Consider the following 24,559-nt stretch of genomic DNA (forward strand, 5'->3'; position numbering starts at 1 on the left):
CTATTCCAACACGGGTGTGATAATTAAGGACATATTTTCAAATTCAACCATCTTTGTCTGAATCAAAGTTTGGCAGTGTAAGAGTCATCATTATTTTGAAATTCATTATTAGGACTTGTTTGGTGTGATTCAAATAAATCACATTCATATCTTATTATTATTAAGATTATTAATTAAAATATAAAAATATATTCTTATTTTTATTATATATATAAATATTTTTTAATATATTTTTTTTTTCAAATAATCTCAAATCAAACCAACTCTATATTGACTCACAATTAATTAATGTCTATTGAAATTTTTTTATTTTTTCCCTTACCAATAACCAACCATTATGGGCTATTTTTGTAATTAGAATTTCAGTTTAATACAATAGACAGAACATGTAAGGTAGAGAGAAGGCGGCGCTCTATTATATAATTTTTTTTTAGTAATTTTGAAAAATAAATTAAAGTACATAAGATATCTTTTACTTTTGTTTTTTTAAGCCATTTTCTTTTCTCTTCTAATATAGTTTGTTTATATTAATACAAATACATTATTTCTCTTTTGTTACTTAAATTTGAGTTCTTGTTATGTTTTTATAATATATTATTTAGTCGAATCAAATTTTACGTTTCGAATTTTTATAATTCAAATAATACTATAAATCGATGAATTGTTTGTTGTTCATACATTCTTGACAATCTTTTCTTCGTTCGTGTTAGTTCTTAATAGAAAACGAGACGAAATTATCGAATTTTTATATTTTCAATAAATAATTATTGAGATTGATATTTAATATGGAGACCCTTTACTGATTTTCTTTCCTAATCTGAATTGTTATTTACTATACCGGTTATATAGATTATTTTGTTGGTTCGTTCGACTTGTTTTTATTTAAAATCTATATCGTTTTAAAATTTAAATGAGTTTGTGTTTAGATTAATTTTTAACAAATTATTTAATTATTGAATATTTTGATTTGATAAATTTTATTTTATATTATTTACTAAAGATAAAAGAAATATTTTAGTTATTTAAAAAATAAAATACAATAAAAACAATGTTTTAAAATAATAAAGAAAAAAAACTTTTAAGTTTGGCCCTATATATAATAATAAGCTGCTGCCGTGGATAGCTTGACAACTTTGAACGTCATTTATAATCAAACTATTGCTATTTCCCAACGGTATTCTCTCTCTAAAACGACGTTTACCGCCTTACCGGAGAAGAAGACTGAAGAGTGAGAAACTCTCCGGCCGCCTCACCGGAGAAGACGACTGAAGACTGAGAAACTCTCCGGCCGCCGTTCAAATGCTCTCCGAACTCCATCGATTCTACGTCCTCTGCCTCTTCCTCCTTCCGTTCCATGTGAATTCACAGATTACATCATTGGATCGAGATATCCTCCTCAACCTCAAGCAACAATGGGCCAATCAATCAGACCTAACGTCGTGGAACTCATCATCATCACCGTGCGATTGGCCAGAGATCCTCTGCAATGGAGGCGTTGTAACTGGATTACTCCTTCGTGACAAGAACATCACCGAACCGCTACCGCAGACGATATGCTTTCTTCGAAATCTTACATTCCTTGATCTCTCGTATAACTACATTCCAGGTGAGTTTCCGAAATCTCTGTATAATTGCTCGGAACTTCAATATCTAGATCTATCGCAGAATTACTTTGTTGGCACAATTCCGGATGATATTAACCGGATCTCGTCCAAGCTATGGTTTATTAGCCTTGGCGCTAATAATTTCTCTGGAGATATTCCTTCTTCCATTGGCTTATTGCTGGAGCTTCGAGTACTCCATTTATATAAAAACGAGTTCAATGGTACATTTCCGTCTGATATCGGTAACTTGTTGAATCTGGAGAATCTAACAATGGCGTATAATGGTAAGCTTTTGCCGGCGGTAATACCGCCGGAATTTGGAAGATTAAGTAAGCTGAAGCAGTTATGGATGACTCAAATGAATTTGATCGGTGAAATTCCTGAAACTTTTGAGAACTTGTCGAGTCTCGCTTCATTAGATCTCTCTAGAAACAATTTAAATGGAGAGATTCCACGTGGTTTGCTTTTACTGAAGAATCTGAGTTACCTGTATTTGTATAGGAATCAATTGTCTGGTCAAATTCCTTCAATGATCGAATCGATCAATTTGATGGAAATCGATCTGTCGATGAACAATTTGACAGGTCCGATACCGGAAAATGTAGCAAATCTGCAGAAATTGGAACTTCTTCATCTCTTCTCCAATAATCTATTTGGAGAGATTCCATCAGCCATTGCATTGATTCCTTCTCTCAAACACCTCCGTCTGTTCCAGAACAATTTCACCGGCAATCTACCGCCGGAACTTGGACTCCACTCTCAGCTTCAAGCTCTTGAAGTTTCAGAGAACAGTTTCACTGGAAATTTACCGGAAAATCTCTGTAAAAGTGGAACTCTGACTGGTGTGGTGGTTTTCTCCAACAAATTGACTGGTAAAGTGCCTGAATCACTTGGAAGTTGCCCTAGTTTACGAACGGTGCAGTTATACGGGAACAATTTCTCCGGAGAGGTGCCACAAGGCCTCTGGATATCCAAGAGTCTATACAGCTTGATGCTGAGTGATAATTCTTTTACTGGGCGGCTACCGGAGAAAGTTGGAATGAATTTATCCCGGTTAGAGATTAGCAATAACTTTTTCTCCGGCGAGATTCCAACAGGTATTTCATCTTGGTCTAATTTGAGTGTGTTCTTGTCAAGTAACAATCGTTTTTTCGGTCAAATCCCCTTAGAATTAACAAATCTTTCTCACTTAATCACACTTTCACTTGATGGGAATTCCTTTTCTGGAGAAATCCCATTAAAGATCATTTCTTGGAATTCTCTAACAAGTCTAAACCTCGCTAGAAACAATCTCTCCGGCCAAATCCCATCAGTTTTTTCTTCTCTTCCAGATCTTCTAGTTCTCGACTTATCAGAAAATCAAATTTCAGGACGAATACCACCTGAATTAGCTAAACTAAAGTTAACCACCTTAAACCTTTCATCTAACCATCTCTCAGGAAAAATTCCAAATGAATTCGATAACTTGGCATACGAGAATAGCTTCTTGAACAATCCAAACCTATGTTCCATCAATCTCCATACATGTTCATCCAAAACCCGTCACACCAACCACTTATCATTCAAAATCCTAGCCGTGGTTCTCGTCCTATCCATCACCCTTCTACTCCTAACTATCTTCTCAACGATCAGATTGCTCAGAATCCACAAGAAGAAGAAGCTCAAACGAGATTTAGGCCTCTGGAAGCTCACATCATTCCAGAAGCTAGATTTCACCAAAGCGAACATTGTCTCATGCCTAACCGAATCCAATTTGATCGGTAGTGGAGGATCAGGGAAAGTATATCGTGTACAAACCAGCTGCCCGGGGAATTACGTTGCAGTGAAGAGGATCTGGACTGGGAAAAATATTGATCAACAATTGGAGAAAGAGTTCTTGGCTGAAGTTGAGGTATTGGGTAAAATTCGACACTCGAATATATTAAAGCTGATGTGTTGCATTTCGAGGGAGGAATCAAAATTGTTGGTTTATGAGTTCATGGAGAATAGGAGTCTTGATCAATGGTTACATGGGAAGAAGAAAGGATTGATATTGAATATTGTTAATTTGGATTGGAAGAGGAGGATGAAGATTGTAATGGGAACAGCTCAAGGGTTGTGTTATTTGCATCATGATTGTTGCTTACCGATTATACATAGGGATATTAAGTGCAGCAATATTCTCTTGGATGCTGATTTCAATGCTAGGATTGCTGATTTTGGACTTGCTAAGATCTTGGCTAAGGCTGGTGGAGAAGATGATTCGGTTTCTTCTATTGCTGGTTCTTTTGGCTACATTGCTCCAGGTAACTTACTTTTCCTTTCCCCCCACTATTATTTCTTGATTTTTCATATTTTCATTTTCTCATTGCTATATTTATGATTAAACCCCTTCAACAACATTTCAAGTTTGATTGTAATAAACCACAATCAAACTGAAAAAATCAAAATAACCCACAAGGGTTGTTGAAATGGCAACCAAATATGTGGAGTTCTATTCACACTAGAACGTCTCAAGTTAAAATAAGATTTCGTTTCATTTTTGTAGAATGTGCATACACTACAAAAGTGAACGAGAAGATTGACATATACGGATTCGGAGTGGTGCTATTAGAACTAGTGACGGGCAAAGAGGCGAGCCAAGGAGATGAGAACTCGAATCTAGTTGAATGGGCATGGAACCAACACGGTGAAGGAATACCCGTGGAGGAAATACTAGACGAGAGTGTTAAGAAACAATGTTATCTAAAGGAAATGTCACTCGTTTTCAGCCTTGGGCTTGTATGCACCAGCACATTACCATCTTCCCGACCTTCAATGAAGGAGGTCCTACAAGTGCTCCGTCGTTGTAATGGTGGCTTATCGGGTGGGGACAACAACGTGAGAGTCGAGCGCGATGTTTCGCCACTCCTTGGTAGTGGAAAGTATGTATCTGCCTATAATGATCGTAACAACCGGACTAATGAAGATTAGTTGAAGTGCATGCTAGTTGTATTTATATATATATATAGTATAGTTTGGATAATTGAAACTTTTTTATTTGTATTTTTATATAGTGAATGTATGAAGAAAGGCTTGATACTTGATATCAATTCATACAATCAAACCCATTATCATATTCTTAGACTATGATCCAATAGAATGAAGAAAATGAACTTTTTATTATTGGCTGCAAAAACATAATGTATATTAGTTATACTTATATCTTCTAAAAAATTGATAGTTAGTTAGGTTTAAATAACATACTTCACTAAATCTGGTTCCATAAAAGATACACTTCCATGTTTCTATCATCTTAAATTTGATAGAATACCTAGTCAATTTGTAACCCCACATATATTAGATTTAGATAAAAACATTTGTGTGGAGATCGAATTGTTTGAAAAATTACATGAGACAACTCCCATAGAGTCGTGTCTCTACTTCAACTTAAAAGTTATTAGATTAATTATACTTCCACTTATGGTATGCCTAAATAGGTAACATACAAATTAAATTCTAACCATTCAAATATAGTGTAAAGGTAGGTACATGTAAATTCAATGAATGAAGAATGAATAAGCAAACCTACCCTACAGAGATAGAATTGGGCAGTTGTTCAGCTTGTACAGTATTTTAGAATTAGAGATCAAAAAAGAGTTTTCATCATCAAATGAACAGAATTAAGTGAAATTTTGGTGCATTTTATGATGATATTCACATTGCAGCACAAAAATCAGCTGCACGTGGTGATGTTTCAGAGAAGAAGGGGGGTTTGGTTACATTTCATTCAATCAATCAATAGTGTTCTCTCTAAGCATATCTCTTTCTCTTCTTTTTTTTTTCTACATAATAATAATAGATTTTAAAACAAAATAATGAAAACATAGACCAAAAGAAACAAAAAAAACTCTATATTTATCTCATCAGCTTCTTTAATTCACCATTGTCACGATTGCCAAAACATCTCATAGTCATTACTGTACAGCGACCGATCTTGAATTTCCAAATTACCAATATGCCAGTTTATCAGCCGCGACTGTATTAACTTGCACAACACTATCCCAACCGGAAATATCCACCATTCGCTCTCATCCCTTCAAACACCCAAAACAAAACAAATTATTAAAACTCAAATTCCATCATTCCAACAAGATCGAAAGAAACTCCTTACATGCTAAAATGCCAAGGTCCACTACTCGGACTTCGTTTACTAGCCTGGTAACTATAATGGACGTACCCGCATATAAAGCCAACAACCTAAATGAATTCAAAAAACACATCATATGAGAACCCGTCAACAATTTCTATTTCCAAACGTGACTGATTCACATCCTAATAAAAAATGAATGTTTGCAGCTTACCACATTAACCAATGATGTAACATTCCACAAGGCATAAACGCGAGCCAGACCAGCAGATCGTTTAGGTCCATGACTGAATAGAGCATTGATTCCGGCAGGAAATGGAAGCAAAATTCCAAGTGGTAAAATAAACAGAACAATAAAGACATCTGCAAGCGAGATCGAGTATAACTGAAGTAAAGTAAGCAGAACTAGGCTAAAATCACCCAAAAGTAGAATCGAGATGATCAGTCCAACAAGATCCTGCAATGAGAGACCGACCAAACAATCATGAAACCTTCATTTGTTTTTAAACTTTTTTATTCATTTGTAACTTCCGGAAGGAATGTAAAATATTGGGCGTACCTGGTGACCGACGGGTTTAGTATTGTGAAGTATGTAGGATAGAGGATAGTACATATCCATCTTCTCCTCGATCAGTTTCAAGTTGCCAATGTCCAAAACCCCCACACATTTCTTACTTTGAGCAACAAGGCTTTCACTGCTTCCTCTTTGATCTAAAATCAATATATCGTCGATTGAATCTTTCAAAAAACTGCTCGAGCTGCAACATATATAAAGTCAAAGCATAAGTAAGTCTGCCAGCCAAACATATTGGCTTCTTTTGAAAACACTTTTTTCTATCTCAATGTGGAAAAAATCACATTCAGAAACAATTTGTATGAATACACCGATATGCTGGAGATATAAGTCAGACTACATTGAGATACATCTCGTTACCAAACACAATCTCATATGGATCCACACCCATATGAAAAAACCCGACTGTAATGGAATGAAACAATTCTGGAGAGGCAAATGCTAGCAGGGACTTAATATCCTATTTAGAAACATTTCCAGATACAAGAAAAATATGTTTCTGCCTGCATAAACTTCCTTTCCAAACAAAAACAAAAAGTGTTTTCACGTGGAGGCGTAAAAGGTTTTTGAAGGGGAGGGTGCACCTAATAAACTAGTAGTTGTACGTATCTAAGAACTCGCAATCTCGAGACAATTATTTTATACAGGCATTAATTTTTCGGAAATATAAAAATAAAAAAAAGGGATAAAGAATTATTACCGTTGTTGTTGTTGCTCAATAGGAGACGCACCATCCATACTCCCAGCAGCAGGTGGTGTCAAGTCATCTTCTCCTTCAATAGTAGAATACACCAGAAGCCCATATTGACAATAACCATTAGAAGTTCCTTGAAACTGTGTAAGATCAACACGCACACCATAATCTCTAAGAGCCGGGTTCGCATGAGTATCAAGCCACCTTACGACAGTTTGAAGCATGACCTTAAGATGTCCTCGTCTTACTAGTCTCAATTGTGCATTTAGACCCGCCACAAAACGATACCAAGTCGTGGGTGGCATACACTGTAATACAGAAAATCATGAGTTTTGATTCCATAAAGAGAAAGGCTACTGTAGGCACCATTTGGAAAAGCTTATGCTTTTGTTTCTGTATCCGACTAAACTTTGTTTCTAAACGTTTTCAGATACAAAAACAAAAAGTGTTTCCAAATGCTGCATTCACAAAACCAACCTGACTCATAAGACTAGTAATGATATTATCGTTGTGGAGTGAGAAAGGAGCCATGTAACTTCCATCGCCTCCAAAAGGCCAGGACATGGGAAATCTTTGACGGAGTTGGGGATGAGGATTACTTCTCTTCTCATCTCCACCAAGGTAGAAATCCACATATGCTAACATCAGGTCAGATGTTGCAGCCACCTACACACATTCAGAAATTTATTATTGTTTCCGTCTCTGGATCCGGATCAAGAATCAAATTCAAAATATGTTTCCAAATGGGAACAGTTATAGTAAGAAAACAAAAGCTAAATGAAAAATAACCTTCAACCCCTCGTAGAGGGCACGGGACCGACAAGATCGCAAGCAAGCATGATCATACTCTGATCTCACAAATTCACGAAGCCTCTGTAGCTTTATTTTCCGCCGCCACTGTAGCCATGACCACGCAAGAGGATAAACTAAAACACATAGCACGCTATACACAGATCCCTCCCACCATTGATAAGCAGCTATAGCATTCATTTCATCCATGAACCTATTAAACTCCCCTTCGTATCTGCATGGTCACAGCCCATTGTTAGAAGTACCATTACATATTGTACAAATATATATATATATCAGTTTTAATTTTGGCAATTTTCATTCCAACACTTACACTATCTCCTTCACTTGCTCTGGAGGGCTATGAGGAAGATGCCAAGGCTCACTAAAAGAATTAGGTCCCAGAAAATACATCCTATGCACATGACTCCTTGACTCTTCAACCCTGTTTGTTTCTAAAACCTGAAATTTAGACAAATGAAATCAGCAAAGAGGCTGAAGCAACTAAACTAGAGGCAATTTCTAGCTAAAACTTATAATAAGGTAAGGATAAAGGAGAACCTCATTTAGCGACTCCAGAAAAGGAAAAGAGTGATCTATTTGAGAACCCTGGGTAGGAGCTGGGCCAGGTATTTCATCGACGCTAATGAATTTCATTCGAGCAACACTAAGCACCAAAGCTAAGAGGATGAGGAGTGCCAGAAGAAGAAATCCAAACAACCAAGGCCCACCAAATGTGTATATCAACTCTTCAAGTGCTGTGTAACAGAGTGGCATGTGATATCTGTCTGAGATACATTTATAAGGACAAGGAGTTTCAGCAACACCACCTGTTTCAAACAGAAAAGACATTACCATTTGTTTTAAACTGTCAAATTATTTTTTATCAATAGCATAAGTGTAAAATCTTCAATAGCTCAAAAGAAGATTGAAAAAAATATATAGAAAATCTTCAACCTAAACCTAAATAACGACATGCACTTAGAGAATCTGAATCAACATAGTGAAAAGCACTCTAAACTAATAGGAGAGAAATAGTTGAGTAAAAATATTATTAGAGCCAAGAAAATGGGTAAATAATGAATATAATACAGATCATCCAGAGGTACCTCGCACCGAAATGTAAATAGCACGAAGCGGAAGTTCATAAGCAGGACATGTACGACAAGATGTTCCGTCTGATCCTGATACATTCTTATAGGTTCCAGCGGGGCACTCCTGAAGAACAACATTAGCACTAGTAATTTGGACAGCGTCTTAAATATATATATATATATATATATATATATATATATATATATATATTTAAGATTATGCCAAGGTCACAAAAAAAACACCCAATATAACGCGAGATAGTTAGATCCACTTTATGCATTGTTTTTAACACTCCGACGTAATTGTTTAATTCCGTTTGAAAAATCCGAATATGTTGAGGCAAATGTTTGTTTTGCCCAAAGAAAACGATTATATTGTTTCCCTATTTTGGGACATTTTTAATTAAAGGACTACAAGTCACCTTTCTGAAAAAAAAGAAAAAGAAATTGGAGATGAGATGACATTTTTAATCAAAGGACTATAAGTCACTTTTCTGAAAAAAAAGAAAAAGAAATTGGAGATGAGATGAGATACCACATTCCATTACAGTCATCATAACATACGACCATAATACACTACCCCCTATAGTTTATATTCAACTTCCTCCACTAACACTAATTTCAGTACTAAGTACTAACCTTATCACTCTGTTTAACCTCATACCCCTAATACATAACATTATCCTATTTATTATTATCTACTAATAATGGTGTAGCTGATGGAGTCTGTTGTGAAATTTGACGTTTATCCTTACTTGATAGAAAATTTTATTTTGTGCAATTTCCATTTGCTTTCTCGTTCTTGCTTGTGTGAAAACGGTTTGTGTTTTCACTTTTCTTTACAAAACATGCTTGTAAAGACACTTTGTGATGTAATTTTTAATAAAAATGGCACTAAGCTGTTTGCCCCACAAAACAAAATTGACCCCTAACATTCAAAACAATATCTACTAATAGTAATAATAAACATAATTATCTTCTAATCTTCCGTCCATGTGAAACTCAATCGTCATTTCATCTAGTGTAATATGATGAGCAAAAAGAATCTGTCCATATCGCAAACATACATTATGCTTAATTATGAAGTTAGACTATGTGAGGACCAGCTTCTAAATTCATAGTATGATCTTTTAAAATGGTTATTGAGTATGACCAGCTTTTAAAGATCTCATTGAGAATGTGATAAGTGATTAAATCAATCAAGGCAAAAACGAGGCTACAAACTTACCTCACAAAAGATCCCATAAAGTCCTTTAGGGCAAGATTTTCCAGTGACAGTTCCATTTTCTCCAGCTTCACCTTCATTGGCACCTAGTCCTCCACTAGAGGCAATAACAAACAAAGATTGAAACCTTAACAAACTAAAACATGTATTGTGAAGCATAACCCAGACAATAAGCATAAAAAGGACACGATTTATATCCTTTTTCAAATGAAAAAGATAATAATTAGTGAGTTTTATTATGTAGATATAATAAAGACAGGTATTCTTTGTTGCAACCTTGAGGGGAAGAGAGATGAAAACCTCCACATCAACATCGTTGAGACTCAGATTACCAACCTCATGTTGGAGACTAAACGATCATAAACACAGGGCAAGGCCGCATTTTGTCTTGTTTTTAACTAACTACAATTTTCTACTATAGTTCAAGGTTGTGTAATAGAGAACAGAAGCATGTTAATTTATCATCTTCAGAAACATATGCAATGAAAGATTCATCCATCATCAATTAAGTACACGAAAACCAAATCACCATGGATAAAGCTACTAAATATTACAATTCTATTTAAGGTTTTTATGTTACTTTTCACTTTCCAAGACCATTCCTTTCAAATACTGATTGCAAGCAAGAAATCAATAAAGAACAACACAATATAAATTTAGCACACAAGAACCTGGAATCGATGGATCCATTTACACTGGCTATTGGCTGGTATACATCTCCAATGGGTATATCTGTCCAATGAAAGTGAATCCTTCCACCGCCACCTCCACCACCACCAAAAGTACTACCATGGCCTCCAATACTGGAGAGCATGCCAGATTCACCAACAGATAGAGTATGCAAAAACAAAAGAATGGATCCACCAGATCCACCACCAGCACCACCTCTCCAGTCATTCATTACATACATATTTTCATTCAAGCTGTCCTCCCTATATGACTCTCCATCAGCTCTAACTGAACCTTCAACTGTTAAACTTGACAAAGGATGCTCTCTCGAACCCATCACTGCGTGAAGAAAATGCGGAAATTATAAGTTGTGATCAAATAAGATAACAGACACCGTTGAGTGCAGAAACAAGATGAAAGTAGAGGCAAAGAATTTACAATCAATGTGTAACCAATTATAATCAACTGCTACTTTGCTTGATCAACCAATTAGAATATTGCAAATTAACAGATATGTTCCAGGTTACTTCACAGTCATTAGTTCACCTCAAGGAAAAGTTCTACATCAGGCACAATTCAAATGCTAGTGAAACGAGTAGGAGAACAACTTTCTATATGGATAACAATATTTATTATAAAGAAAACATCCACCTTTCTGGTCACAATTTAATTTCCAAAACAACCCTGCAACAACAAATATTGAGGAAGAACTATGAACACTCACAAAATCTTACAATGAAAACGCATAGAAGGATAAATTATTCAAGGAAGATAAATTCAAACTTGTAAGCCAATTAATAATCGGGAATAAAACATCGGTTAGCACATCAAGCAATGCATAAATTGAAAGGAAATAGCACTAACAGCACCCAAAATCAGATGTAAATCCAGTTTCTCTTGCAATAATCAGAAGCATGCATAAATGATACCAAAGTGCGGAAAAGGAAAATACCTATAACACCACCTCCAGAAGTTGATCCAACAAAGCTATCATTTCCACTTCCGCTACCAAGTTCACAAGGCAACTCCGGATTTCCATATAAAATCCCACCCTCAATGCAGTTGTTATTGTAACAACCAAGTCCACCTCTACCCCCATGCCCACCACCACTACCAGAACCATGGCTCAAAAACTTTCCTCTACCAACACCACCAGTGCAACCTGTAAAGGCCAAAATAAGCAATATTATTCTTCTTAAATTGGACAAATTTCAATATTTAAGATGAAGTCTCCTTCTGTAAGGTAGGAAGACATTCAATTGAGGTATTACCAAGCAAACTAAGCAATGGAATACCACACAGAAGTGTGAAGAAAACATCGGGAATAATACTATCATCCAGTTCACACAAATAGATATATATGAAACAATCGTACCCATCCCTGTTGTGCTAATAACTCCAAGAGGCTGGACAGCTATGGTTCTAGCCCTATGAAAATGAACAACAGATCCTTCTATAAGGCCTTCAACAAGGATATCCTCAACCCTGCAGACCTTAGGAAGAACATTACAAAATAAATGATAAATGTAACTGGAATTTTATAATGAACAAATATACATAGTACCACCATAAGTATTAGTTGAGAATACCTGAAGAGTAAAGGGCAGTGAAGAGTTAACATTACAATCTTCAGGTGGGTGAAGTAGCTCATAAGGACAATCCTGATGTTCACAATTTAGTTTTGGTGTCCTAAAACCAAAGAGTCAAATCTTTAGTTAGAATGTGCAGCAATCTTGTCTATCTGAAGGACTCAATCACGATGGGTATGTGGAGAACATTCTAGTTGTTTACTTACACAGCATCAGTAGACGCATTTTGTAGAGGGCCTCGCAGAACTGAACTAGGTCCAACCTTGAATGATAAATTAAGAGATACAAAAAATGAGAATATTGTTAAGAAAAGTGCAAAAGTTTCTAGAGAAGTTCTCATCATTTTCCCTTTGGCAATTCTCAGTACTACCACATTGTGTTGCCTCGAGGAACAACAATGAACTTCAAATTCAAGACAGGAGTGAATCCACATACATTAATACTATAAAACAGAGACAACACTAGGCGTTGTGCTTCAATGCAGTCTCCTGGTCCAGATAAGTTCAAAAAACCTTGCCCGTGAACTCCCAAATTTGCATTGGAATGTATGATGGAAGATTCCTGAGTGGTATAAGAACAGCATGAATATGTGGTAAGTAACAAATAAACAGAACAAACAAATGCATCATATTCAGAGCACCTTGAGAACAATGAGATTGCTAGCTTCAAGTAAAGACGTCGCAACATCTGCATCTCCACCACCATCAATAAGCATTGTCGAATTCCACATGAGAAACATCTTTACAGACATACGTAGAGCTCCAAAAACCTAAAAAGATGGACCTCCATTACTAGCCCGCATACAGGAAATAAAGGCATTTCGACCAGTTAGGTAAACTGAGACAGGAATTTCAGACTTGGATTACACAAACAATCAGATGGTAGCCTTAGAAGGAATAAAATAACTAATAAGAAAATCATGTTTTGATGCCAAAAGAACACAAATGAAAAACAAGATTAAAGAACAAAAGTACATTGAGGAGGTCATTTTCCTCGAGAAGATGATTTTATATCAAAAACATTTTGAGGTACCACGGATAACTTAGAATTGCATCAAGGAAATAACAGTCAATTGTTAATTCAACATTTAGCAACTGCTACAACAAGACTTAGAAAAGAATAACACTCAAGAGAACTGCAAATAATAGATACACTATGTATCAAAACATTTGCTTTCAAAAAGAAACATAACATAACGAACCCTCCAAGATGGATGTACAAAGCAATTACTAAAAATTGAACTTATAAATCTTTTACTGCAGATGACAAAGTCCTCGACTACATTTAGGAGAGCCGAACAATATTATGCTTCTTATTACATAGTGAAAGAAAAGTTTGATTTTATGGTATAACCCTCTTTGCATTGGCAATTTTTTTGAAAATAAATGTGAACTTTTTATTAAAAAGAACGCAAGATGCGTTCAAACATTACAAAAGATACGAGTTTACTAACTTCGCATCAAAAATACACATATAATAGATCCCTGTCACAATTTACCCATAACATCTGAGAGTCCAAGCAAGCACGCAAGCTTACCTATCAAGGTTTTCTCAGTTCTTGGACAGACAAACAAAATGAGCATCACAGGCAAAATTTACTGCACTCATGAAAGATTTGGCAAACCAAACTAGAAGGAACTATTATTCAGTCCATAGTTAAGAAAAATTACAACAAGAACCAGCATACCTTAACTACAGATTCGCTCATTAGCAATTCTTCTGCAAGTACTTCAAACTCTGATAAAGCATATTGTGCCAAGCCAAAGCTGAGGGTTCCACTAGTCAAGATACTAATTTGGCCTTGGACCTATGTTATGCACATTGAAACAAAAAATAAGTGCTGCAATACCAATAGGGACAGATGTTCCAAAACATGTAATAACGATTGATATGTTGAACAATAACTTTATGTGGGAACTTTTTGCAAGAGTAGTTCCCATTATAGAAATATATAAGGAAGCAACACATATAGAGACCTTACTACTCATAACCCTTTAACTACTCTATTGCGTAAACAACTTGAAGATACAGCATAAATGGAAAGTTAAAATTTTTATCACAAGAAACAGGAATTTAAATCCAACAAGCATCCATGTGTAAATGCATTAATGAGTTTGAAGATCATAAGCAGGCATAAAACAAAACTTAGTTACCTGCACACGACTCCATAGCAGGGGAACAGCAGCCTTAGCATGATTTTGAATATAAACATTAGTCATTAGAGGCTGGTTAGGGAACTCCATTAGAAGTGTGTCTGTATATGTTGATAGGTTGTGATTGCTAACAGTAAGACTGCGAGAAATAGCATCATAAAATGTTCCAGCAGCACCTGCATTTTCTAGGCAGCCCAAGCTACCCCCTCCTGGAAAAAAAAAATATTACAAGTAGTCCCTGGATTTGTTTTATTGCAATAATATGAAGCATACAGTTCAAGAACTGTCGTTAAGAACTCCTAGTCCTAGTGCAAAGATTTGAAAAATAACCACTAAAGATTTCACTGAAGGTATTTAAAATTGAGTACCCATGAAGTCTTTAGTGTAATTGAGTACGCATGTCATGTTGAAGAGAATTTTCAACATGCAAATACTTCTACAACAACACCTTAAGAGGTGATTAATTCACAGAACTGCTATTGTCCAGTCTTGTCACCATTGAACTGGAATTGGCTAAAGATCAGATTCCTTTAAGTTTAGACACTTTCCTTCACATGTTAGATTCATTGCTTAATTCATGCTTTGACTTCCCAATACAGGAAAGAAACATCGATAAGGAAAAAGATAATACATAGAATGCAAATGTTATACGGAATGATTGGGCGTACAGTGTGTAGGTGGTTTCTTAAGTTTGCGTTAACTCTCAAGTCTCAGTCTCCCATCATCCCAAATCACTACCATAAATAGAGATGAATCTTCTAACAACCATCTACTTCTAAGGTTGTGTATCATCTTTTCTTTTTTGTGATCACAGGGTGCTCGGACCAACTTGTGCGCACCTCAATACATCCCTTGGGAGACTAGCACAACCACCCCGTGACCCTCGCTTCAATACAATTGACCTCAAACCCTTAGTCCAAGCCCTTTGTCACATGAGCTACTCGTGAGTTTGTACAACCTATTCCATCATTGTCAATTATTATCAATGATTCATTGATAATAATTGACATAACATGAATTTATTTTCTTCTTAATAACCATTCAAATTGCTTTTCAAGAAATGGAACATCATTGAGGACAATGAAAATGGAATGTTTTCAACTGATTCAAGTTCATCTATAGCTTAGTCAAGGAGAGAGCACAATACAATTACCAAAACAACTTTGAAAGAAAAATAACAGTTCTCACCATGGACAAAGATTTTTGGATCATCATGCCTACTGAATATATCAACAGCAACTCTTCCACCACCTCCACCAGAAAAACCATTGCCTCCAGAAGCACTAATTCTTCCACCACCCGTCCTGCTCAAAAACAGAGGTAATTACATTATAACTACCTCAGCGAATATGGCTTGACAGCATAGATTTGTAATTTATACTACCATCTCTAAAAAGTAATACTTCCTAGAGCTGAGAAGGCCAAGAAAATGTGTACTGAGAAATTTTGTTTTTGTTGATATATCATACCATGACAACAAAGAACTTCTCTTGTACATAATTTTATGACAATTGGAATCAAAAGCAACTTTTTAAAAAGCTTGTGTATAGTATCATATGATTTATATCAAATTTCAGGAATAATGATGAAAAAGTTCAAAGAACCATTTAATAGGCTGACAAGAAACATTCAATGACTTCTGTAGAAGGAAAACTATGTCCCTGGTCCCAAATTCTGACAGTCACCTTAAAAGGCTTTTTTGATGGATGAACTCACATATATAATCCTAATTAGATGTTACAAGTATATGATGAACTCCAAAAGCCCAATAAAACTCTAGAGTTTGATTCTCTTATTAATGTTAACCACTCCACTCACATTGTTCCTTTAGGAAATACTGCAAATATTATTGCTTCACAATTCCAAATTGCATTAACTTTCACAAACATAGAACATATCGCCATATCCATGAATGATAAAACACAAATTTTAGTACTAAATATATTAAGTGAATTAGTATGAAATATTTTTTAAACATCATTCGGTAAATTAAGTTTTCTCTTTTATTCCCGAGGTGACTAACATGACCCCTACAGTTATGGTAAATTAATACTTACTTCTAAAATCAAACCACCTTACTTAGCCTAAGATTAGGACTCCATTACAGAGATTCCCAACCCAACGTATGCTCTTAGAGGGTGGGTGGTCTACTCTAAAATTTAAATCTTCATCAGTGACAGCAAACTTGGCTAGGTAAAATAACAGGAGAAAGTATAGAAATTACATCTTATAAGCCTTGATGTAGATACTTCCACCAGACCCACCTCCGCCTCTAGGACCAGCATCTCCACCATCAGCAAGAAGACTACCATTGACATCAATATAATTCTCAACCAGCAACATGATTCTCCCCCCACCACCTCCACCTAAATCCGCCTCTTTACTAGTTGTACCACCCTTACTCCCATAACTCCAAGGCTTCTGCAATGTAGACCACGCATAAGTATCCCCACCAAAAACATCCTCCTGTAACTTCCCCTGGTCAGTCAAACAACAAGCACCTCTTCCACCATGTCCTCCACCTCCCCCATCAATTCCTTGCGGCGTGCCACTACTTCCGGTAGGAGGAGAACCAGCTAACCCAGTTGTATTCACCAAAGAACCGTTAAGAAAAGAAGCATTATTGGCGCCAAGATCAAATGCAGAAGTCACAATCGAAGCATTCTCATCAAGAACAAAATTCCCAGAAACGTTTACGGTAAATTCACAACCGGGAACCAGACAATGGACAGTTACATTAGGGAGGATATAAAAATTTCCCTTTCCTTCAATATAAACATCATGGGTTAAGACTAGATCAGATACTATCTCGCACGTGGAATCAATGGATCCAACACCACCTAAATCGTCCTCGCATGAAACAGAGGGAGGATGCGGGGGAGGGGGTGGTGGGGAAGGAGGTGAGTAGTCCTGGTGAAAGAGACTCCAATATGAGTCATCGATTGAAGAAGAACCCACCGGAGAAAAGAAGAAATTAGGGGTGGAAATGGTCAGTAGGAGTGCGAGGAGAAGGAGGAAATGAAGAACATGAAACCTCGCCATTCACTAAGAACGACATAAGTCATCACAAGAGACGAAGATATATAAAAGCGGAATGCATCTGATAAGAACTGTCAGACTGAAACCCCAAATATGGAATTAATTCTCTACCATGACATTTCTTTTTCATAAAGAAAACATCTTTCTTCTTCTTGTTGTTCTTCTTCGAAATTGAAATATTCAGACGAAAACCCTAAATCCTATTACAGAGGAAATGCTTGAATGTGAGAGATAGAAGAGAGAGAGGGAGCGAACTAGAAGGAGATGGACAACTTGAGAAGCAATAACTTTTTCTTTTTCTTTTTTATTACAAGTAAATGAAACTAATTATAATTTTGTTTAGTTTTAAAGACTTATAATTAATGCATTATTATATTATAGAAGTTTGTCTTTACAAGAGAAACTCCATTTGTTAGGTTTATTTTTATTTAAGAAATATATTAACTAAGTTAATTAAAATATAATCATTCAAAAACTAGTTAAGTTTCTAGAAAATATAATTATGCACCATTATTTTTTTGTCTCTCTATAAAAAGAGAGAAGTCATATTTTTTTCTTGACTTTCTATAATTTTACATTTTTTTTAAATATTTATATATTAAAAATGATAAAAATCGTTTAAACACAACCACAAAAATATGACATAAAAAAATATATAAATAAAAAACAAAACAAAAACAAAAAATTAAAAAACGTTACTAAATAGGTTATCGAGCTCGTAAGACTTCGAGAAGAACGATTAACTCCCCGACGGACTCTACCGACTTTCTAGAATGATTCTCATAAAGCATCATAATAATAACATTATGATGATACGCATCGGACGAGTACGATTAGTGAACGTTCGACGATTTTTTTCTAATCAGGTAGTCCACCAAAAAATAATTGAAATAGTAACCCAATTATGTAGTCCTGCCATATTAACCGCATCAATTCAAATTTTTCAATAAATACCCAAAGACTCGAGCATCACCTAATGAATCCTAGTGATACTCCACAAAAGTTTTTAGATATTAGTCATCACTCGACAATGTAGAAATAAGTGAGTTGTCGATTCAACATTCTCGTAACACATACGACAATAACTAACCATAATACAACATTTTTTCATACACATATCATCCGTAAGAATTCCACCGTGAATAACGCTCCATCCAAAGAACAAGATCTTGGAAGGAATCATTGACTCCCAAAATTTTCCCCAATAAAAATTATACGAACTAATCTTAGTGAGCAACTTGTAGCAATGCCCCACATAAAAAATATCAATCTCTTGTCAGCTCCAGCCCCACCTAAATTAAAATCTTAAAATAAAACATTTTATATATGCGTTTGATATATAACTCTTAGCTCAATTGGTTATGACCTGAGGTCAGGAGATCAATCACTGGCCTCACTTTCAAATATAATTATTATTAAAATTTTATTTTATACTAACAATATTTTTTAATATACAAATATTTATAATAATACATTATTTTTTATTCATTTCAATATAATTAATAATACAAATATAAAAATTAAAATAATAATAGTGTTTTATATTTCTTAATTTTAAACTATTTCAAAAATTTATAAGAAAATATAAATTAATATTAATAAACAAGTTAAAATAGTTACATTGGTTTGATTCGGTATTTAAATAAAGAATTTGATATCCCTGCTCAAAACCTAACAAATCTCCTAGAATTGATGTTGATGTAAGTTCTCTTAAACTTGATCTAGCATTACATATTCCGATATGGGAATATCCTTTTAATCAAATGGATGAAATTAGACGAGCTTATATCAAGATGGGGTCATATCAACGTATTAAGGATGAGTACCCACCGACCAAATTTAGAAATCAAAATCGACGGTTCCAAAGTCATTGGTTTAAGGAATTTACTTGGTTAGAATACTCTCCTTTGAAAGATGCTACTTTTTGTTTCCCATGTTTCTTGTTTGAACATAAGCAACCCCAAAAACCTACATTTACAATAGATGGATTCAAATATTGAAAGCGAGTTAATGATGGGGATAGATGCTCTTTTGTTATGCATATAGGATGTAATATTTCACCACATAATAGGACAGTTGAATATCTTGATAATCTAATGAATATCCTTGTCATATTGACAAAGTACTGAATGCATAGTCTTCAGATGAAAAACAAAATAACAGATTACGACTTACATCAACTATTGAAAGCACTTGGTGTGCATTGAGAGGGCATGACGAGTCTCCATCTTCTAATAATCGTGGAAATTTTATTGAAAAAAAAGCGGAGCATAGAAAGTTAAATCTGATATGCAAGTTGGAGTCAGCCCCATGTAATTTTTCATCCTGGCTCCGCCCCTGGGTGGGGACACTTGTTTGCGTCCTACCAAAAGTAAAATTCTATTATGAGACGAGCTCTCCATAATGTTTAATCTCCTTCTATATCTAATTCGAATAGCGAAACCATTAGATTGAGGATCAAACATTTTATTAACTTAGCATTTATACATATAGCAATGAAAGCAAGCTCTAGATACGTCGTAGCTAGACTTATGACACTACATCAATTGTCGTCCCAAAAATTGATCGAAGAACCATCCCTCCATAATGAATTTAAATTGCTCACGGAAACTTTTCTACAGAGAATAAATTCTCCTTCAAATGCTACACCCCTCTAGATAATTATATATTTTTGTGAACCAACTAGACCAATTATATCCATACTTACATTTGATCATCGATGCCCCAAAACTATTCGGTTACGTTGCAAATCTATAGCACAATTTTGATAGAAAAACCTTATTAAAAGAAATAAGATCTTGAATATCCAAATCTCATTGATCTTTAAAATATTTAACCTTATCCCAACTAAATGACAAAATAATGAGTTAGATGATCCCGTAGAAATTTACACATTATTCTCTTCATTTTTACTGTCACACTCTTGGAAAGAATGAATAAAAACATCATATATATGAGCATAAATGACATCACACTCTTAATAAGGATTAACCGACCCCCTTTCGAGATTAGTTTACTTTTCCATCTAGATAGTTTACATTCCATTTTAGTGATAATGGATCCTAAGAGACCTTAGATTATAATTTAGCACCCAATGACATATCAATGTATATTGATGGAAGATCACCAATTTTGAACCCCAACACATTTGCCAACATTATCCTTCTTCTATTTGAAACAAGATCTGAAAAAAAAGGTGTCTAACTTATCACTCGAAGACTCGAACATGCACCGAATACCTATAAAACATCTCAAAGGTGTTTAAAATCCCTTTAGGTAGCCTGAACCATGTAGAGTGATTCATCAACGAAAAGCAAATGTGATATAGGAAAAGGATATCTTCTTGACCCAAAACTCACTCCACGGATGAGTCTTGAGCTGCGAATGTTATTATTTTTTAGAGAGCTTCTATAACAATAACAAACACGAAAGGATAGAGTAGATCACCATGTCTAATCCCTTGGGAACTCTCGAAAAATCCCTGAGAATTATTATTAACATTAACATAAAACTTAGTCGTCGAGAGATAAATTCTAATCCACCCAATCTATTTCACACCCATTCTCATTTTGCCAATTACATCAAACAAAAACTCTTAATTGACGTAATTATAAGTTTTTTCGATGTCTAACTTGATAAAAACACATTTTTCACCTCTTGAATTAGTTGAGTCAATGCACTAATTGGTTATTAATATTGCATCATATATTTGACATCATTTGATGAACGTTATTTTATTACTATATATGATCGTCTCTAATACCTTTCACAATCTATTTGTCAAACATTTTGCGACAATCTTATAGAAAGATTAAACGAGACTAACAAGCCTAAAGTTCTTCACATCAATAGTCTTTGGAGCTTTACGAATGAGACATATCAATGTAGAGTTCCAACTCTTATTAAATAATGAAAAAGGATAAAAATGATCAATTTCTTTCATAATTCTCGTCTTAAGAAAAGGCCACGCCTTCTTAAAAAAAGCCAAAGTAAACTTGTCGCATCCCGACGCTTTATCACTTTTGTATCCCTTAATGGCCTCTTCAACCTCTTCCAACGAAAACCGAGCCTCCAGCATATCTTTGTGTGCTAAACTAATTGAATAAAAAATAATAGCATTCAATTTAGGTCTAACCTTAAATGGCTCCTTAGTCCTTACACAAATCCTTATAAAATTTGACCATACTCGTATAAAATATCCTTAAATGTTCGATTTTACATTATGTTTAGTCGAATAGGATTTGTCGTTTCGGATTTTTATAATCTGAATAATACTCGCATGTTTTGGTGGGTTGTTTGTTGCTAATACTTACCGATTGTTTTGGTTATTTTTTATCGAGTCTGTGTCCATCATCTTCTTAGTAGCAAAGGGACGGTGTTATCAGATCATGAGTCATTTCTCATTTATTCGATAATGAGTTATTTGGAATGATCTTTCATTTGGAGGATCTCTTATAGGTATCATCGCGTGTTTTTTTATGAGTTTCTCATTATTTTGACCACATATGTAGATTATCAGTTATTACTTAACATAACTTTTTTCTGCGTTGCTTACCAACCCACGGGCAATAGAAATTTTCATTGCCACTCAAAATATTTGATAGAGATTTTTCCGATACCGCTAAATTGGTTTGTTAGGGTTGCTCTACTTTCTCACGTATTCTTATGAAACTCAAACGAGTTCATCTTTAGAGTCCCCCTTAAGAAAATGCAAGATATTGGATCATCTTCATTGTAATTTTAATTTTTCCAAATTTGATATATTATTTTATGTCTAGATTATCATTTAATCATTTTGTTTGTTTAGACGTTATATTATATTATTTACAAATTAATTTTATATATATAACCTCTTAATTTTTTGAAGGAGAATTAATTTCTTATAATAAAAACTAGTTAATATATATATATATATATAAATAAAAGTAATAAATTAATAAAATAAAATGATTACAATTATAAAAAAAAAAATTGATAACTTTTTTTAATATGTTAAATATGTTATTATATCTCAATAAATTTACAAATTTTGTTTCTTTGTTATTTATTTTAGGATATAATTTTTTATATAACACTAAGTTAGTTAAATGGATAAAGTGGCACCAAATATTTTATGTTTTATTTTCACTAAAATTGTTTTAAGTTGAAACGGAAGGTCATAAATATTAAAATCGTGATAACTTTGTAAAATTAAAAATAATAATAATAAACTTATATTATTATTGAAAACAAATGAAATTTTATAGTTGTTAGTTACATCTTTTAAAAATAAAAACTAAACATTTTGATGCAACTTATCATTTTGAAGTGTTCATTCAACATATAATAATTATGAGTTCTTTTTTTACTAATAAAACAAAAGGAAAATATATTAATAAAAAATAAAAAATAAAAGATGGATTCATTAATAAAGTTGGGAAGATTTAGGACGAGCACTATGAAGGCAATAATGGTCCAACAGTTTAGTCACGATTAATCAACAGATACATTCGCAATTAAAAAGTATTATTCTAAAATTATGTTCTATTGGGAAGAAATGACTAATTTAAATGCTCTACCAAAATGTGAATGCAACAGTTTTTGATGTAGTGTTAGGAAAGTCAATAGTATGAATTAAATTGTGAAATGATGCAATTCTTATTAGGACTTAGCGAAATCTATGAAAATATCAAATACCGATCCATTCCTACTAGTATGGATGTGAAGACTCGAACACAAATCCATAACAATGAAAATACGAATTTCTATGTTCTACGACTAGATATAAATCTCTAACTTTCACAATAATTCTTAATATAAAGAAAAAGAAAACATTGCAATATGAAAAGGCACTACAAGGAAGGTTGTTTCAAACTTGTTGGTTACCAAAATAGTAGAAGAGAATCGACCACCAAACTCATGCACATGCGTACATGCACTATGGATCTTGAATGTCACAATTTTGTAATGGAAGACTTTAATAATCTCTTCAAATCGTTAAATTAAAGTATAGAATTAGTCTAAATGATATAAAACGTGTTTGAAAAATGTTTGTTTAAATTATTGATTCAGGTCAAGTAGTCAGTATACAATAAAAAAAACTTAGATGATTAATGTCAAAGAATTATATGAACCAATAAAGTTATTCATTCCTTGTGATTCAAGAAAATATGAATGGTTTTATTAAGGTCAAAATTACTAATCAAAGATATTTATTGGCACCAGATTTCAAATGTAACAGCTATTAGTGGCTAAACTCTTAAAATAGAATCATAATAAATGCATATTTCTTGAAAATGAGTGTCTAATGTAGGAATTTAAGCAAGATAAAATATTGACAGATGGAAAAAGATGTGACAACCTATTCCTTCCAAAACATGATGAATTTTCAGTTTCTAAGAATACTATTTCAAATAATTAGCAAGTTTAAAAACTCTTGTTCTTTTACTAAAATTTATGGTTTCAAAGATTACTATTTATAGGAATAGCAACTCTAAGAACTTTTGTTCATAATATGCTGAAATTCCTAATTGTAGAAGTGATGAGAATACTTGTATATATATGTTTAAAAGGTTTTTAAACTTGATTTTAATAAACTTGATTTTAATATGGTGCATGCAAAGTTGGGGCATACCCCAAAATCAGTGATGAGGTTTTTGTTTTATAATAGCAATTTTTAAAAAGACAAATATTGCATTTAGATGGTTACATGTTTACTTATTAAAACCAAGTGTTGGAATATTTTTTTTTTTCAAGTAACGATAGATAATCAACAAGATCAAATCAAATAGAAAATAATAAGCATACAAATACACACCCTTACATAGGTTTCTTAAAAACACATACAATATTTATTTGTAGTGAGTTACATCAAAGTTTTCTCTACTACCCTAAAAAGTCACTAATACAAAGTCTTTACCATAAATGGTGGATTACAAAAATAAAAAATAATCTCACCGAAGTAAAATACTTAAACGAGTATCTAAGAGAAGTTCAAACAAAAATCTATACAAGTCGAGTTGTAGAGTACGTCGCAAGAAAG

General features: G+C 34.0%; 2 protein-coding genes across 2 annotated transcripts; one reads left to right on the forward strand and one right to left on the reverse strand.

Annotated features, from left to right (window-relative positions):
- The first annotated feature begins 1,153 nt into the window (after positions 1–1,153).
- On the forward strand, positions 1,154–4,750 carry LOC124932153 (receptor-like protein kinase HSL1). Its single transcript, XM_047472762.1, has 2 exons — positions 1,154–3,889; positions 4,132–4,750. Exons 1-2 carry the CDS (start codon positions 1,300–1,302, stop codon positions 4,554–4,556), a joined length of 3,015 nt encoding a protein of 1,004 aa, XP_047328718.1. The 5' UTR covers positions 1,154–1,299; the 3' UTR covers positions 4,557–4,750.
- A 468-nt stretch (positions 4,751–5,218) lies between these two features.
- LOC124928723 lies at positions 5,219–17,782 on the reverse strand. The gene is made up of 22 exons (XM_047468971.1): positions 16,724–17,782; positions 15,688–15,803; positions 14,500–14,708; positions 14,034–14,153; positions 12,987–13,115; positions 12,782–12,907; positions 12,553–12,608; positions 12,347–12,446; positions 12,133–12,250; positions 11,710–11,919; positions 10,760–11,096; positions 10,092–10,185; positions 8,879–8,987; positions 8,331–8,599; positions 8,104–8,231; positions 7,770–8,004; positions 7,458–7,646; positions 6,987–7,288; positions 6,272–6,470; positions 5,927–6,169; positions 5,737–5,822; positions 5,219–5,659 (listed from the first exon to the last, which is right to left on the reverse strand). Exons 1-22 carry the CDS (start codon positions 17,539–17,541, stop codon positions 5,512–5,514), a joined length of 4,341 nt encoding a protein of 1,446 aa, XP_047324927.1. The 5' UTR covers positions 17,542–17,782; the 3' UTR covers positions 5,219–5,511.
- Between the last annotated feature and the right edge of the window lie 6,777 nt (positions 17,783–24,559).

This window comes from Impatiens glandulifera, chromosome 3 (genome assembly GCF_907164915.1).
Source record: "Impatiens glandulifera chromosome 3, dImpGla2.1, whole genome shotgun sequence".
Lineage (NCBI taxonomy): Eukaryota > Viridiplantae > Streptophyta > Magnoliopsida > Ericales > Balsaminaceae > Impatiens > Impatiens glandulifera.

Bases quoted from the DNA above. Each gene is read 5' to 3' on its own strand.
- LOC124932153 (XM_047472762.1), top strand. From the start codon at position 1,300: ATGCTCTCCGAACTCCATCGATTCTACGTCCTCTGCCTCTTCCTCCTT. The intron at 3,890-4,131 runs GTAACTTACTTT...TCATTTTTGTAG, and splicing joins TTTTGGCTACATTGCTCCAG to AATGTGCATACACTACAAAA.
- LOC124928723 (XM_047468971.1), bottom strand. From the start codon at position 17,541: ATGGCGAGGTTTCATGTTCTTCATTTCCTCCTTCTCCTCGCACTCCTA. The intron at 8,600-8,878 runs GTACCTCTGGAT...TGTTTGAAACAG, and splicing joins TATTTACATTTCGGTGCGAG to GTGGTGTTGCTGAAACTCCT. The intron at 8,005-8,103 runs GTAAGTGTTGGA...GTGACCATGCAG, and splicing joins GAGCAAGTGAAGGAGATAGT to ATACGAAGGGGAGTTTAATA.